Here is a 16685-nt window from a genome sequence, read left to right as displayed (position 1 = left end):
CCGTTGTTTCATTTAAATAGTTATTTACACAGGTATAGGAACTAATTTAAAAAGCGCTTGTAATACTGATCGGCAAGTGAGCGCATATTTATCAAAATCATAATAAGGTTTATAGTAATTAAATGATAAATACAAATAAAAATGCTTAGATTATAATAAAAATGATTTTACAAAATAGTCCGCTCGAGTGTCGACCTGTCAAATGAAACATTTTAATACTTGCGAGTCGGTGAGCATCTTGCGTTCAAAGGTGGTGTGAATATCGAAGCGTGAGAGTCTCGAAGTCTTCGTAACTGTTTTTTCACGCAGACGAATGATCATTTTCTATTTTTCGCGATATTACAGCTGTATAAGCGGTGATTCCACAGCCGTCTGTCGCTTGGCCAGCGTGGCGCGCCACTGAATGTCGAAGCGAAGTCTCGAGTTCAATAGCGTCTACACTTTATTAAAATCGCAGACGAATAAAAACCTTTTAACTTCCATTTTTCGCGATATTATAGCTGTATAAGCGGTGATTGCACAACATTCTGTCGCTTAGCGAGCGTGGCGCGCCACTCGCTGCGGTCTAAGAGGATTTTGCGACCGAAGGCGGTATGGATGTCGCGGAACGGAACCTTCTTGCGAGACATGTCTGGTCGGAGGTTCTCTTTGTCTGAAAATAGAAAAGGAATAAATAAATATAAATGAATTAATAAATTAATTAATATTAACCCTTTGAACGCCATCGTGAACCTCATGCACGAAGGTTGATATTGGGCTGAAACTGCACGTCTTTAGCAGTCATAGGGTTAAAAAGATGATCAGGATCATTGACTTGAGACAATAACAATGATAATCTTGTGTTACAATAGGCTTGTGTCCCCATGGACAAACAGGGAGGAAGAAAGAGGCCAAACATGTCTTGGTAAACAGTGATTCTCTACTAAACCGCAATCAACATCTACCTAATTCCTAGAAAATGAGAGAAAACCCGGCTTGCCAGCCATGTTTGAAATGTAAGTACCTAACACACAGAAGTTATATTAAATCACGTTTACAATCGGGTCTATCGCGAATTTATTTACCTGTGTCGAAACGTCGGTAAATAAAGGTAACAAAATAAATTCGCGATAGACCCGATTGTAAATATGATTTAATATGTGTTCAAAATGCGAAAGTTTTAAATATTACTCAGAAGTTAGCCTGTTTTCATGACTGATTTAATTTATTATTATATTATATTGTTTAATACACTAGCAGCTGAAAGCTGATGCGTGTATATCACTGCACTTGTTTTTTTTTTACTATTAGGTCTATTAGTGTTCATTTTGTTAGTTGTTTTAAGTGTTTGTCAAGTCTGTTTTTAAAGGTGTTCACTGAAGGAGCACATATCACTGCTTCTGGTAATTTATTCCACTCGCGTACGACGCGGTTTGATAGAAAGTGCTTCCTAGGATTGCTTGTGCTGGGAACTCTAATAATCTTTAAGCTGTGGCCTCTTAGACGATTATTCTCGCTCATAACAAACAGGTCCTTTAGTTCAGGTAAGTCATAATGATCGTGTATGATCTTGAATGTTTCAATGAGGTCACCACGCTTTATCATAAGTTTACTGTACCATGTTATAAAATAATGGAGAAAGTGGAGCAACATGCAGCTGCCTCCGCTATGGATGTAATATGACTCACGGTGCCTGCTGCCCGGTACGGCCTTTGGCTCGTTCTCTGGCAGCTTGTTGAAGGGGTTGTATCTCTGTCCCCGCGGCGGCGCGCGTGGCTCTTCAGTCGGAGTGGTTACTAACGCCGCGGCCTCTGCTGCTGCCTCCGCTGTGGACGAAAGGGAATTTTAGTGCTTTCAAATTGTATCCAACTTTTTAACAATAGCAACTGCCATCTGAACCTTCAACCCAAAGGGGAAACTAGACCTAAATAATGTTTCCGTAATATTTATAAGTTACAATAAGTTGACACTAGACGGGATCAAACATGTCAAACATGTGAGGTCAACCCATTAAACTACCAATCCTATATGTGTTTAATCAGACGTTCAAGAAAATTAGCACTATTCCTACCAAACCATAGATGTGCGTGTGTGTGTGTGTGTTTGTGTGTGTGTGTGTTCCATAGCTGGTTAAATAATTCAAGTCGCGGAGAAAAGGCAAATGTTAAAAAAATATTTAAGAAAATTAGAATTAGAATCCTAATTCTCAAGCGTAACCAATTGAGCTACTCATACCTTCAGCTTCATCCAGCTGCCTCTGTAGCTCCGCCACCATGAGTTTCATGTAGTCATAGCTGGCGCAGGCTAGAGCCTTCATCCACGCCTCCATAGAGGCCTGCGAGTTGGTGCACAGGTAGAATGTCCGTCCACCTTCACACTGGAAGACGATCTTGAAGCTGTAGGCTTCCTCTTCTTCTGTTAGCTCTGAGGATAAGATATTTATTTTTACTGTCTGAAGCAAAACAGTCTCCCTTTCAGATTGGGAAAAATTTTTTTTGGATGTCCAGATGTTCTTCTCTGATAGCATTTTTCAACCGATTCTTGCATTGGTTACAGTAAAACATGATTATTTTGTGAAACATGCCGTGCAATAAAATTATTACAGGCATAATATCCAAGTTTACCACAATGACGGAAGAACTTGTACCTATTTTGTGAGACCAAACATTCGGTTAAAGAACTTCTTTACCTAAGTTAATTTTTAGAGAAAGTAAGTTTGTTACATACCAATAGTGCATCCTTCAAGAACAATAACGCCCGCTGGCTCCTTATCCCCCTTCTTATCGAAGTAAAATAATAGATTCCCTTTCAGCGTGAACCAGCGGCGTGTGTAGCTCTTGCCCGCCTCCCGCATGTCCAGCCAGCCCTCCCGGTCCACCGGCGTCGCCGACGACGCGAACGCACACAAATTCTTCTCGTTAATCTTCATTTTCAACACTTAGTTATGCTGATTCGTATAAGACACGCTTTTACGCCCACGGTACCGCTTTCGAGCGATTTAATTATGCAAATACATCATTTGTAATCTTTGTTGTGCACGGTTATTTCAGCGGTAAGTTTACAAAGTTACAATAGTCGGTAATGTTGATAATAATATTTTTATAGAAGAAAAGTATTAGCAATTGCGTTTTGCGTTTACCACTGGCAAGTGGCAAATAAAATAAAATTAACTTTGACATTTGACATTTAAATACCGATGTTACCATGTTATATCTTGATAATGTAGTATGTATAAAGCAAGACATTCATTATCCTAAGTGAAGACATGCAATAAGTTAGTTATACAGGTAGTTCATGGACTGTCTCATTTCAAACATAGACAGAGAGAATCGTAATCTTTGTCTTACACTAGTACTAGCACCCAAAAGAAAAGGAAGAGTATAGTTTTTTTTGGTTTTATTTACTGACAGTTTGACCAACTATAGTTGGTCAAGCATTTCTTCTCAGTAGAAAAAGGAGCGAAATTCAGATTTTCTATGGGATAGCCCTGCGCGCCTACATTTTTAGGGTTCCGTACCCAAAGGGTGAAAACGGGACCCTATTACTAAGACTCCACTGTCCGTCTGTCCGTCCGTCTGTCACCAGGCTGTATCTCATGAACCGTGATAGCTAGACAGTTGAAATTTTCACAGATGATGTATTTATGTTGCCACTATAACAACAAATACTAAAAACAGAATAATATAAATATTTAAATTGGGGCTCCCATACAACAAACGTGATTTTTTTTTCCTGTTTTTTTTCGTGATGGTACGGAACCCTTCGTGCGCGAGTCCGACTAGCACTTGGCCGGTTTTTTAAATTTGCCGCCTTTTTCTACTGACAAGAATTGCTTGAGTAAGGACTCGTAACGTTAGATTCGTACGGGCGAGGGATAGGCATGGATAATGAATGCCAAGCTTTATTCTGTTGTGACTAATTATGACAGCATAATGATAATGTCACTGTGACAATGACTATGACTATGACTGTGTCAGTCAAATCTGGTCAAATAGGTAGGCATTGCGACTTTTGCGAGGAATGTTTTTTCCTTCTTCGCTTTGCTAATATTTAATTTTGCTTGAAATTATCAGTTTCAATGGTTGGTAAAATATGTACCGTGTGCAAGCAGTCCTCTGCTGCGAATAAAAATCTCTCTTTCTTTATTTATCCTAGTGACAGAGAAAGGTAAATAAACAAACATCAAATCAATGATACCGACTAATTTATACAAAGTATTTTACTCAAATTGTAATTGTTTTCAGGAGATACGAGTGGCTGAAAGCGGTCGATCGTCTAGATTTACTCGATAAACTTATTGACAACAAATCAAGGGGCAACCACAGAATCTGCGAAGCACATTTCCAAGATAGCTTCATTAAAAAATGTGAAGGACTAGCTAAGAGCCGAAAATGTCTCACAAAGGACGCATTTCCGTGTTTAGAACATGTTAACCAAGGTCTTCTCACGAATAAATCGTCTGATGGCAGGAAAAAGATAAACCATCGTAAAAAGCCTGTTAAAACAGATAATTTTGTAAATGTAGATATGGATTCAGCTGTTGTATCAGAATGTGATAATAATAACCCTGTTTCTGAGATGGAAGTATCACTAGATGATATTAAGGTTGAAAAGATAGACGAGCATTCAACTACGCACTTCACAAGTCCTGAGTTGACTGGCTTTCCTGATATGTCACAGTTCTGTGAGAGTGTCATCAAAGTCACCAGGGAAACCCAGACCTCTCATGATGATGACACAAAAAGGAGAAGGAAGCTTGATCCAGTTGATACAAGTGAGCATTTTATACAAAGTTGCAGCAAAAACCTGACTAAAGGCATGGTGCAACTCATCAAATGGCAAATGAACATTAAAGATAACGCAGACAACTACAAATTTCACATGTTTGCTCTTAACTTGTATTTCTCTGGTGCATACTCCTACAATTTGCTAAAAGACATGATGGGCTTACCAGAAATGGATGCTTTGAAAAAGCTAATTGTACCAAAAAGTACAAAATTTGACAACAAGTTAATAAATGCTTTAAAAATAAAAGTTGCAAACATGTCAGCCAGAGAAAAGATTTGCAGTTTGTCCATAAGTAGTATGCCTCTTAAACCCAGTTTGTATTACAATATAACAAGAGATAAAGTAGATGGATTCCACGAGATAGATGGAGTGCAGAAGATTGAGCCAGCAAAATATGCTTTAGTATTTATAGCTCAAGGCATTCTAGAAAAATGGACACAGCCCATTGCCCATGCTTTTATTTCTCATCATGAAAATTCCCCTGACATATCTATATGGGTAGAGGAAATCATTACCTTACTTATAGATATTGGCTTAGATGTGAGAGCTTTTGTATCTGACCCAAAGACTGAAATATTCTACATGCTGGAATCTCAAAGTCACACCAGCAAAAACTTATTTTTCAATTAATGATCAAAATATTTACTATATTTATGACACAGGAAAGCTGCGTAAAACTGTAGAAAGTCACCTTAAAAGCTGTCACTTCTACGTCAAAGGTTCCTGCTCAGATGGCGATGATAATACTCTATTTTCAAAGAAATTCCATAATTTATGTGACATGATGAACTCTAAAACTCATGTAACCATGTCTCCTCTTAAGAGAGCATATTCAGATAAAAAATATCAAAGCAAATTCCTAAATAAATTTGTATTCATACTACAAAACTTGAAAATAATAAGAAAGAGTGATGGAAAGGACATTACAAAAAGTATCAAGTTCATAGAACATATTCAAATATCCATTATATCTGTAATGCAATTGTTTGGAGAATTAAAAAAGGTAGGAGCAAAAATGTTGCTTACTAGCAGACTTAGTCAAAATTGCCATAACAAGTTTTTGGCAATGACTAGGAGTGAAGGCAAAAAGAGTTCTACTAGACAATTTAAAAGAAGATTCTCAAAATGTTTTATGTACAGTATGCTGAAAAAACCCATTGGGGATGGCAAAGTTGACTCAGTATGTGGATTTAGGCCCCAAGCTCTGTTGTCAGTGGGCAAACCTGTCAATCAGGCAATCAAAGTAGGCACCACAGACTACAGATTAGCTTTGCCTGATAAGAAGAAATTTGAGACAGTCTGTAGATATCTGTACTTAAAATGTATAGACCACCATTCATGCAACACTTTCCAAGACTACTTGAGCCGGTGCCCAGCGAGTCGGCAGTATGTACCCCCGTATCGCTCTAGTGCGCCTCTTGACATCCGAAATTGTAAATTAGTTCCTCCGCAAAACTTCACAGATTTTATAATGATATTAGAGAGGAGATTTAGAGATTATTGCAGACAGGATGTGAAAATAAACAGTATTGGACATCAAGTATTAAAGAAAATATTAAGCTTCGAGTTTGAAACACCATGCCAGTGTTTTCCTCTTGATTATTTAAAGAAATTATTTGTAAGGCTGAGGATATTTTACGCTGTTAGAGAAAACAATATTATGCATAAGAAGGATGAGAACAAATTATTTAAGACTTTTAATTTATAAGTGCAAGCAGTATTGTTGGATAAAATAGCATATTTGTAGACGAAATAAAACAGTGCTTTTAAATACGTAATATTTTATTCATAATTATTATTACCTATTTTCACAGTTATAAAGTTATATTAATATCAAGTATTACACTAATTTTGTTTTACGAATTTCTAATGATTGCTCCATTTAGAAAATTTGATTTCCACATCAATCATCAGATTTGACCGCTTATCCTAATATATGACAAAATGGTGAGGTCTATGTACAGTACAATCCCATTTCCCTAAAAAAATTGACAATTCACAATAACAAAAAAGATCGAAAACAAAAATTCTTAAAAATAATACATTCAACTACAAATCTCGCTCAACAACTGTACAAAAATTACGAGTGGTTCCTTCAAGACGTGCGCCGCGGCAATAGTACTATAACTACTCCCACGCTATGTACAAAATGTTATACAAAACAAAATATAAACTATATACAACATCATTAAATATTCTCAAATGCTGTAACACATTTAAAACATTTTATATTCAACTAGGCATAATTCAGTTAGTCGCGGGCGCGGCGCGTGCGCCTGCCGCCCGTCGGGTGCGAGCGAGACCGCCGGGTTAAAGCTGTCTCCCTCGCTCGCCCCCACCGCCGGCGAAGCTCGCACGAAAACATCAATAATTAGGTACTAAGCAACAAAAATCACTGTTCTGAATTGATTTGATTCCAGCTTATTATGAAACAGAGGATCTTTCACACGCGACAGTCTGCAGCGATACGATAAAATGATAAAAATCAACATTAAAAATGAGTACAAGTGAATCACACGCTCCGTCCATATTTACAGTTCGCGGCAAACCTCGTTATATACTTAAGCTTTATTTTTATATTAAAATAGAAAATTTCATATAACTACCAAACTGTTGGAGATTCGACGAATCAACCTAGCCATTGGTCGAGGACTCCCGTTATATTTTTAGAAAACGACGCTGTCTAAAATAATACAAATGCTACTCGAACGTTATCTAGGGGCTCTCGTACTATCTAACCGTAACCTATTGGTGTTACTAATTAGTTTAACCGGAGTTTTTTCTTCATAAGACATACAACTAGCAATTGTGTTTAGAATGTATCGCCGCGCCGCAGACCATTAAATACCTCACTGAGAGCGGTCAAATAAAGAATGCCCTAGATTGGTAATTTTCGCGCTAATCGCGACCTAAGGCTTTCTTTATGACCGTCCAGTGTGTGTACTATTCTACCTAATGATATTTTCTACCAATCAAATTTACTAACAATTGCATAAACGGTTCCTTAACTATTGGCACTTAAGGGCGCTCTATGTAAATAGTAATGATAGCACAAATTTTAATGTGACATTAGTTACTGAGAACGTTTATACAACTGTATAATTTGCGGCGCGGCTTTTGATCTGGCTTGAGCTCATTGTTCCCTCGTATAAAACTGTACAAGTACATGCGCATGCGTCGATCGCTCATCGCTGTCAATTCGTCTAATATAATTGTCGCTAACTGTTTCTCTAACTACGCGAACGAGCCGAGCGAACCAACTAGAAAACACTACACAAAATAATTTCATTTTAAATAAATCGTATAAAAATAATATCCGAGTAATAAATTAAGATCGCCTTTTGATTTAAAATATACAAGAAAATATAGTGGTGGTAAAAAAATTATCTAGACAACTACACGTATCTACTCCTTTGGTAATTCATACCGGTTTAATACAATAACGTAAAATAAAAATATATTACATTATACATAAATAGCACAACAACGCAACTTGGCAATAATATTACAACCGTAATAAATAAATAACTTGTGACATGACGCCCTGGGCTGGACACACTACCAACCACAATCTACAGTTAAATGTAGTTAAGCTATAATTGTAATAAAAACACTTTATGGCTGAGAAATAATTTAGGAATTAACAATACACTCTCATTTTATCGGAATAATTCTAATGGTATTTAAACTTACGGTCAACGTTACGACAAATAATTCATTATTTTCACTTTTACCGTAGACAACACAGTTACCAAGCCATATTAATTCTTAATACAATATGATAAGGTCGTCTTATAATAAGTTTCTCGTATCTTAGTTTGTAATAACTTTCGTTGGGTTTTAAGATCGTATTTGTCAGTGGTAGTATGTCCACGTTTTTACATGAATATGATGAACCGACAAGCCGCTGCCCCAATATTACAGGGTTCTTATTACATTTTCAAGATAGTTGAAATTCGACTTAATGTCACTATGATAAAGTTCAAATTTCAGTTCGATAAAAGTGAAACATAGAACCCTGTAATATTGCGCCAGCGAAGCGGCAACATAACTTGGCAATATGTATAGGTCAGCTTTTTCATTAACATATGAACAAAGATATAACCGATGAAGTGTACAAATTGTCAAACATTATATGGAGAGTGATAGAGTTTAGTTTTATATAAGGTGCATTCGGGTAATTACGAAAAGAAAAAAAAACTAAAAAGTGGCGGATAATCCCGAAAAGGGACTCTTATTACAACGAAATATGAGTGATTTTTAAATGATTTTCGGGATTTATCCAATTTCCGAAATTACCCGAATACCAGAACCAGTTTTTGGAGCTGTCGCGATATGCTATGACCTTTTTTCGAAATTTCATGGTTCTTTGACGCTATAATTTAACGACATTGTTTACTTTAGCAATCGCAGCAACTCTGTACGTACATAAATACGTCGGTGATTCAATAAAATAATGAGTACAAAGTATCTATTATGATTTCTAAATAGAACGCTATTCAAAATGAGGTTCATGAATAAATGGATAGGAGATCGCGGAAGAGTAGTCCAAATGAAAGACTGAGAATGGAAGCGTTTCGTTTCCAAAGAAAGATTTGACAATTATGAAATGCCCTTAGAAATTGTCCGAATTGAAAAGATTTTATACAACCAGCGTTTATGTTTATTTGTATAAAAATAAACGCCTGCTGGTGGCCGTAAAGATCATTTCTATTGAATGTTTTAAATACACACGATAGGTATTAATAAGTTAAATCATGGACCTAGCACTTTTGACTCGTCATTAATCAAAAACTTATTTAATTTGCGTCTGTGCGTTGTTTTTAGGGAATGCCAAAGAGTTCATGATATCAAGTTATCTTTTAAAATAGGTAGCTGTCACAATGATTTGTTAAAATTTAATTGTTTTATGATAATACTTCAATTAACTACCTCACTGTTGTTTAAAAAAGGCAATATATTTGCTATAAATTGATTTCGTTTAATAAAATGTTTAAAAATGGTGTTATTCTTAACTAGGTCACAAATTGACCTCATGTAAATGGTCACTGATATTTTGTCAAATATAAAATTGGGTTTTTAATAATGTACAGGATGATGTTGATACAGGTTGTTCCTATCACCACTAAGTAACAAGCGTTGAATGATAAATACACTTAAGCTACCCGAGTAGGTGACTATCTTGGCCTTTTATTATACAATCCGATTTTAGAAAGTTTATAACAATTGGAAGCTAAATCAAGCTTTTTTTTTAATTTAGTCGAAAAGAAGTAAATGCCACTTGTTAAAATGTCAAAACGATAAATGTATATGTCTAATACGAAAAGTTGGATTTCCAATTGTTACTATCGATCCAAAATCCCATCGTCTCCGATGTTAACAACTTACTCTTAATCTTTACCAACATCTTACAATCGAATGGTCTAACTTACGTATCAAATCGCATCTGTCAGTGGATTTTAAACCCAGCGTGTAACGTAACAAGGTCCAGCCGCGCAGAGTCGACGGCATCTACTCTATAGTATAATTTACCTAAGTACTGTCGTCTAGAATTCTATTCTTAAACGGCCATTTCGAGGGTAGCAATTTACAATAGAAAAAATCCTATGTCGAATTAACTAGGGCAATAAATTAGTGTACTCTTATCTGACCGTCTCGAATAAATAAGGCCGCGCCGCGAGTCGCTCGCCCGAGGACGTGCGGTTGTCAGGAGGGCCGAGTGTTAGCCGAGGACGCGTCGCAGTCAGGATGGCCGAGTGTTATGCGAGGGGACGCGTCATGGTCAGGAGAGCCGAGTTGTAAAGACTGTCGAATGTGTTCGCAGTCGGGATGGGGTTAACCGAGCGCGGCGGCGGTGTGGTAGAGCTGCATGAGGACCTGTACGTGGAGCGGCAGGCATGAGCGCCGGTCGTGCGTCTCGCCGTCCAGGGCGAGCCATGAGAGCGCGTTGTAGCCTTCCAGCACGTACCTGCAATTTTAACATATGGTTAATTCATGTTTTTAATTTGTAGTTTTAAAGAACTTTGAGCATCATTCTATGAGCTTTTTTTACCCTTCCCGCCTTCCCGCGGCCGGGGGGACGGTGCGTAAATGCATTTCCCACTCCGAAAACAAAAAAATAAATACATTCTGAGCTGGGCAAATATATAGCAAGCAAATTATCACCTATATGGGACAACCGGTGGCAAAGATTCGGTAGTTAGTAGAGGGAGATTCTTATTTTTTAGCTGTGGTCGTCATAGGATTAGTTACCCAGAATGCAGCCGCACTACGAACTCAATTTTTAGTTTATCGATATCTTCGCTTTGACCAATGCGCCTCGACAGCTGAAATCTAATGTACTTAAAGTTTGAAAAAGGCGTTTTTGAGGAAAGGCAGTACGTATTTACCTGAGCACGTCAGTGGTGACCTGGCTGTCGAGCGGGTGCACGTGCGAGCTGCGCTGCGTGAGGCTGGTGAAGTCGTCGGCGGCCTGCACGGAGCCGGTGTGCAGGTGCAGCGCGTTCTTGAGGAAGGCGGGCGGGCAGGCGTCGCGCAGGTGCGGACAGCCCGCCCACCACCACGCCGGCATGGCGTCCAGCGGCGCCGTCGACACCATGTAGCCGAGCGCTAGTGGCTGTTGCAGCACGGTGCCGACTTGCTCCTGGAAATGGGATAAGGCGTTACACAAACAGTCGTATGACGATTTAGGGAAGGCTTTTTCTTCAGCAGAGATCGTGATGCGGCCGAAATTCAACACACGCAAGTCGCGCCGCGGAAGTTGCACGTTTTTAATACGAATTCGATGTAATCGATTCTTAACTCCCAGGCGTTTTTGATTACTAATTTGGTGATATCACAACCATAGGAGACGGAGGAATTGTCAACAGAAAAGTTGTCGATACAACGACACGATGATGGGAGTTGAAGGGTTACGTTAAACCGTCTGTGTGAAGTGAGGACGGTTGTCGTTAACGGCGTAGCTCGCCTGCGGCACATTTGGCTGCGGTTCATCTTTATTGGCCGCCGCCAGGGACCGGCCCGCTATCCCTTATCGGGGTTTTATAAGGGTATTGCATAAGGCTTAACTCACCATACCCTTTGCCAGACGAAACCCTTTGTTTTGCTTTTAAAAACCCTTATATAAAGCTACCACATTTGAGTAATCGGTAGCCCAAATACCCTTACAAAACCCTTATCATCCGCTCACCAACACCTTGCATATTGCTTATAAGGGTTAGCCTTATAAAGGGCTTCACTTTTAGTATATAAGCGTGCTAATTTAAGTCGTCTACCTTGTTCATAAAGCACACATTACTTCGAATCCGAGCGATCGTCGGCGGCGACGGCGGCGTTCTTTGACTAGGCACGTATTTTCTTTCCTTTTCATACACTACCGTAGATATATACTAATCCTGTCTCTTTCACGCAAAGGGAAACCTTTATAAAAAGCGCTTAAAGATAAGGGTAACCCTTATTAAGGGCTAGCCTTATTTTTGGTTAGCTTTTCGGTAAGAGTTAGTCAAAGGTAGGGGTATGAATGGGCTTGCAGTTCAAAAGGGAAAGTCTTTCAATGTGTTAGCCGTGTTTAAGTGTCGCCCATTGAAAGGGTTTTATCGCGGAAAGGGTTGTCCGGTCCCTGGCCGCCGCATCTTCTTCCCTTCCCCCTGCGGCCACATGGTGACCATGTCGCCAAGTCCTAAGGTCAAGTGAAACTGTCTAGCTGTACCTGACTGTGGTCGTCCCCGGCGTAGCTCGCCTGCGGCACATTACGCTGCGGCTCGTCCTCGTCAGCCGCCGCATCCTCCTCCCTGCCTCCATCATTCCTCGGGCTGCCCTGCGGCCACATGTTGTTGAACATGTCGCCGATGAGCAGGTCCGTCATGTTGCTGTCGTTTATCTCGTCGTCGTTCATATCGTTCATGTCGACGCCGAGGAACATCATGTCGTCGGTCTCGCCGTTCGCCATTGCGCTCTGCTCGAATTGCCCTTGCGCCGACTGGAAAATGAACAAATGATATTAGACATGAATATTAGCATACGTGGTTTATATTTCCTTAATATTATAGTGCATTCTTGAAAAGTATAGACGCTATTTCCAACACTTCCGACAGTACTGACCTGCGTGGCAGTGGCGGACGTGGGGAACACGAGTATATGCGTGGCGGTGACGTCCCGCGGCGTGTGCAGGTGCGACTGTATGGAGGCCTGGCTGAACCGCTCGTCGGGGGTGAAGCGGTCCGCCATTAGTCGTAAACACGAGTCGGGCTCGGTGGACACGAGACAGGCGGACAGGATGCAGGGTGCGCCGGAGGGGTAGAGCACGGAGCACGGGTGGCAGATGTCTTTGAGCTGGTTGGAGGCGCGGGTGAGGTTTTTGCGGGAGAGGAGCCAGCTCCAGCCTGAAAAAAGATTTATATATTAATTTTATGTTACAGAGTTTGAATTGAGGTAATTGTTAACTCTTTCTCTTTCTGACTATTTTCAGTGTTAATCACTTTTGGCGCCTAATTAATACGTCTTTTTTTTAATACCGCGTGGCACCTTTTAGCAATGTTGGCTTTGCCATGTTTATAGCAGAACTAGCAAAAGACTCGGAGCCTAAAGATTTATACATTAGTTTCGTTACAGGGTAATTCATGAGCTTAAATTGAGGTTATTGTAAACACAGCACAGAGTCAATGCGCTTTGGCGCCCTATTAATTCGTCTAATATTCATATATTCATATATTAAAAAAAAATATATATTTTCGTATCGTATGGATCTGTATTTACTGTTTTTAGCAATGTTATTATAGACGTCAAGCCTATGGAAAGAGTGCGGGGAGCTAATAGATGAATCTGTAAGAATATCTAGTCGGTAATAGATGTAGGACAGTAGGTGTAGTGTAGTGTAGTGTAGTGTCGGCTAACCCTTGAGCTCGCCGTGGCCGATGCGGCCGAGGCGGCCGACCACGAGGCGCCACGGCTGCGCGGCCTGCGACATGACGCCGAGCGCCCAGTCCATCAGCTTGCTCAGCCCGCAGCGCCGCGCGCCCGCAGCTCGTCTCCGTCGCGATCTAAAACAAATATACTAAACATTAGCTACGTATATTGGTCTGTGGAGCAGGGACCGGCCCGCTATCCCTTATCGGGGTTTTATAAGGGTATTGCATAAGGCTTAACTCACCATACCCTTTGCCAGACGAAACCCTTTGTTTTGCTTTTAAAAACCCTTATATAAAGCTACCACATTTGAGTAATCGGTAGCCCAAATACCCTTAAAAAACCCTTATCATCCGCTCACCAACACCTTGCATATTGCTTATAAGGGTTAGCCTTATAAAGGGTTTCCCTTTTAGCATATAAGCGTGCTAATTTAAGTCGTCTACCTTGTTCATAAAGCACACATTACTTCGAATCCGAGCGATCGTCGGCGGCGACGGCGGCGTTCTTTGACTAGGCACGTATTTTCTTTCCTTTTCATACACTACCGTAGATATATACTAATCCTGTCTCTTTCACGCAAAGGGAAACCTTTATAAAAAGCGCTTAAAGATAAGGGTAACCCTTATTAAGAGCTAGCCTTATTTTTGGTTAGCTTTTCGGTAAGGGTTAGTCAAAGGTAAGGGTATGAATGGGCTTGCAGTTCAAAAGGGAAAGTCTTTCAATGTGTTAGCCTTGTTTAAGTGTCGCCCATTGAAAGGGTTTTATCGCGGAAAGGGTTGTCCGGTCCCTGCTGTGGAGACGTGCCTCGCCCGAGGCAATGCGGCCGCGAGTGCGTCTGCTTCACCCGCGGCTAATTCCTCGCGAGGCGGTTCGTTCAGTCGCCCCGCCTATTCGCGAATGACTGACGTTTTAAAACTGAATACACCTTGTCATTCTGGAATCACTGTGGATTGTCGAATAGTTGTTTAGTGAACAGACCTGTGCGGCACGTGTATGTTGACGGCGTGCGTGTCGAGCAGCTCGCCGCGCGCGTCCGTGGCGGCGGCGAACAGCCAGCGCTGGTCGTGCGACAGGCAGTACGACAGGAACAACACGGCGCCCTGTTCGCCGCAGGAGTGGCCCCAGGTTTCCGCGACTTCTTTGAGGGCACGCGGTGGCGCGAGGACCCACGCGGGTGAGAAGAGTTTGTAGGGTGCTCGGTCCTTTTCCTGAAACGGAAAGAAAAGTGTGAAGCTCGATATAAAATCGAGAGTGATTTTGGGTCACTTCATAGAAACTATGACCGAGTTCTATGCGAAGATGTTCTCTATCGAGCGAAATATCGCACTTTATTGTGCACCTGCCTTGCAATCTTGCCGGCCCCCTAACTCGTCGTCCCGAATAGACGATAGTGACGCGAAAGCGAAGCGGCGCGAAAAACAAACCGTCCATATCTATGCATTCTACGTGACTACACGCGGCGCGGTGCGAAACGAGGCGGGCGCGATCAGTTTGGTTTGATTTTTGCGACGCGGTGGCAGTAGTACGGGGCACGTCAGGGCGATTCAAGCGCACGTAGGACAAGGCGGTATCGCGCTGCATCGCGTTGAAATTGCGTGTCGCCACGCCGCTTCGCGTTCGCGTCGACGGCGTATAAGAGCGCGCTGTTATAGACTGAAACCCCTCTCCTATAACACTAGACGTGTAGTGTAGTGTAGTGTAGTGTAGTGTAGTGTAGTACCTGCATGGCCTCGATGAGCACTCTCGCCTGCGCCGCGGTGCCGAAGCCGGTGAGCGACTTGCCGGCGGGCGCGGGCTGCAGCAGCCGCCGGGCGCCGGTGAACACGCTGAAGGCCAGCGCGCGCAGCTCCGACCGGGTGCCGGCGCCGGGGCCGGCCGTCTCGCAGACGCCCTCTAGCGAGATTATCTGTCAACAAAATAAACCCTTTCATAATATATATGCCGCAATGAGAGCACACAATATAACATCCCTTAGTTATCGCCGAGAACGTACCGATATCTTAACCCTTTATAAAATTATTAACAATATTATTGATTCTCCGTTTTTATTACATTCACTATCCTTCAGAGTTCCTCGACGTTGTGAACGCGCTTGCAGGAAAAAACCCCTCTTTTACATCCCCCGTAGTCGGACTGCTTACGCGAAAAATAGTTTTGTTAGAAGGGCATGCAGGTTGTACAACGAAAAATTTCGGAATCTCGATATTTTCTGCGAGAAACTTAATAGATTTAAAACACTATCCATGCAGTGTAATAACCCAGATCATTAGTTTGGCGCTATTAGGAAAAAATCTCAGTATTGAACGTTAATAAGTAATAAGAATAGTAAAACCTTTTTAGTATTCAGTTTATATACAATTTAATTGTTAACACCCTGATACTCTTGCATCTTTTTTTTTTCATTATTGTTGTTATTGTTTTTGTTCTTGTTTGCACAAATAGCTCTGTTTTACTCTGTAGAAACTTTATTAAACATGATGTTAAAATATTTTCATTAAGGAAACTGTAAGTCTAGCTTTAAGAAAATTTCCAGTGTTATGTATAACTATAGAAGACTGTTTGTTTCTTAAATAAATAAATAAAATAAAATAAAATAAATAATTTGTTCACAAGCAATCTACAGACCAAAAACTCCAGCTTACTACGGTCAGAACCAAACTTGTCAATTTCGGCTATGATAATAATGCGCTTCATATGTAGAGGGCAACGCAATGTCTAACCTTGACGAGCGGGTTGTGGTGCCGCAGATGGTGGTGCGTGCGCGCCGCTAGCCGCAGCAGCGCGTGCAGCGAGTGCGCGCGGTGCGCGTGCGACGCTGGAGGCTCCACTACGTATACTACTAGGGCTGGGGCACCGCCTTCTTCCTCCTCCCAGGAGTTATGCACTGTGGATAAATAAGGTTATGTTAGTTACTAATGTTTCCAGATAGACGGGTAAATAAAGCGAGGCGCCTCGCGAGGAAATTGCCGCGCGAAGCAGCTCGGTCTTTAAAAACGTGCCTCGCCCGTGAC

General features: G+C 41.1%; 3 protein-coding genes across 3 annotated transcripts in view; 1 reads left to right on the top strand and 2 right to left on the bottom strand.

The window, feature by feature from the left end:
* Window positions 1-23: 23 nt before the first annotated feature.
* On the bottom strand, window positions 24-3123 carry LOC134741961 (sesquipedalian-1). Its single transcript, XM_063674859.1, has 4 exons — window positions 2707-3123; window positions 2215-2403; window positions 1668-1805; window positions 24-652 (listed from the first exon to the last, which is right to left on the bottom strand). Exons 1-4 carry the CDS (start codon window positions 2906-2908, stop codon window positions 495-497), a joined length of 687 nt encoding a protein of 228 aa, XP_063530929.1. The 5' UTR covers window positions 2909-3123; the 3' UTR covers window positions 24-494.
* An 840-nt stretch (window positions 3124-3963) lies between these two features.
* LOC134741950 (uncharacterized) lies at window positions 3964-6538 on the top strand. The gene is made up of 2 exons (XM_063674844.1): window positions 3964-4146; window positions 4224-6538. Exons 1-2 carry the CDS (start codon window positions 4058-4060, stop codon window positions 5395-5397), a joined length of 1263 nt encoding a protein of 420 aa, XP_063530914.1. The 5' UTR covers window positions 3964-4057; the 3' UTR covers window positions 5398-6538.
* Window positions 6532-16685, bottom strand: part of LOC134742316 (mediator of RNA polymerase II transcription subunit 13-like) — a 154206-nt gene continuing 144052 nt past the window's right edge. Inside the window, exons 22-29 of the mRNA XM_063675367.1 lie at window positions 16395-16558; window positions 15395-15580; window positions 14653-14882; window positions 13660-13805; window positions 12868-13148; window positions 12476-12745; window positions 11157-11410; window positions 6532-10735 (exon numbers count right to left, since the gene is read on the bottom strand). Coding sequence (XP_063531437.1) covers window positions 10603-10735; window positions 11157-11410; window positions 12476-12745; window positions 12868-13148; window positions 13660-13805; window positions 14653-14882; window positions 15395-15580; window positions 16395-16558 — 1664 coding nt within the window. The 3' untranslated portion in view covers window positions 6532-10602. The remainder of the gene's footprint in view (window positions 10736-11156; window positions 11411-12475; window positions 12746-12867; window positions 13149-13659; window positions 13806-14652; window positions 14883-15394; window positions 15581-16394; window positions 16559-16685) is intronic.

This window comes from Cydia strobilella, chromosome 6, assembly GCF_947568885.1.
Source record: "Cydia strobilella chromosome 6, ilCydStro3.1, whole genome shotgun sequence".
NCBI lineage: Eukaryota > Metazoa > Arthropoda > Insecta > Lepidoptera > Tortricidae > Cydia > Cydia strobilella.
Note: the sequence above shows the minus strand (reverse complement) of the source record. Positions and strands in the feature narration are given on the sequence as shown.

Excerpts from the sequence above, each read along its gene's own strand:
- LOC134741961 (XM_063674859.1), bottom strand. The coding sequence starts at position 2,908 with ATGAAGATTAACGAGAAGAATTTGTGTGCGTTCGCGTCGTCGGCGACG. Across the intron at positions 1,806-2,214 it reads GCAGCTGGATGAAGCTGAAG|CGGAGGCAGCAGCAGAGGCC; the intron begins GTATGAGTAGCT and ends TTTCGTCCACAG. Across the intron at positions 653-1,667 it reads CGTACCGGGCAGCAGGCACC|ACAAAGAGAACCTCCGACCA; the intron begins GTGAGTCATATT and ends TTCTATTTTCAG.
- LOC134741950 (XM_063674844.1), top strand. The coding sequence starts at position 4,058 with ATGGTTGGTAAAATATGTACCGTGTGCAAGCAGTCCTCTGCTGCGAAT. Across the intron at positions 4,147-4,223 it reads TATCCTAGTGACAGAGAAAG|GAGATACGAGTGGCTGAAAG; the intron begins GTAAATAAACAA and ends AATTGTTTTCAG.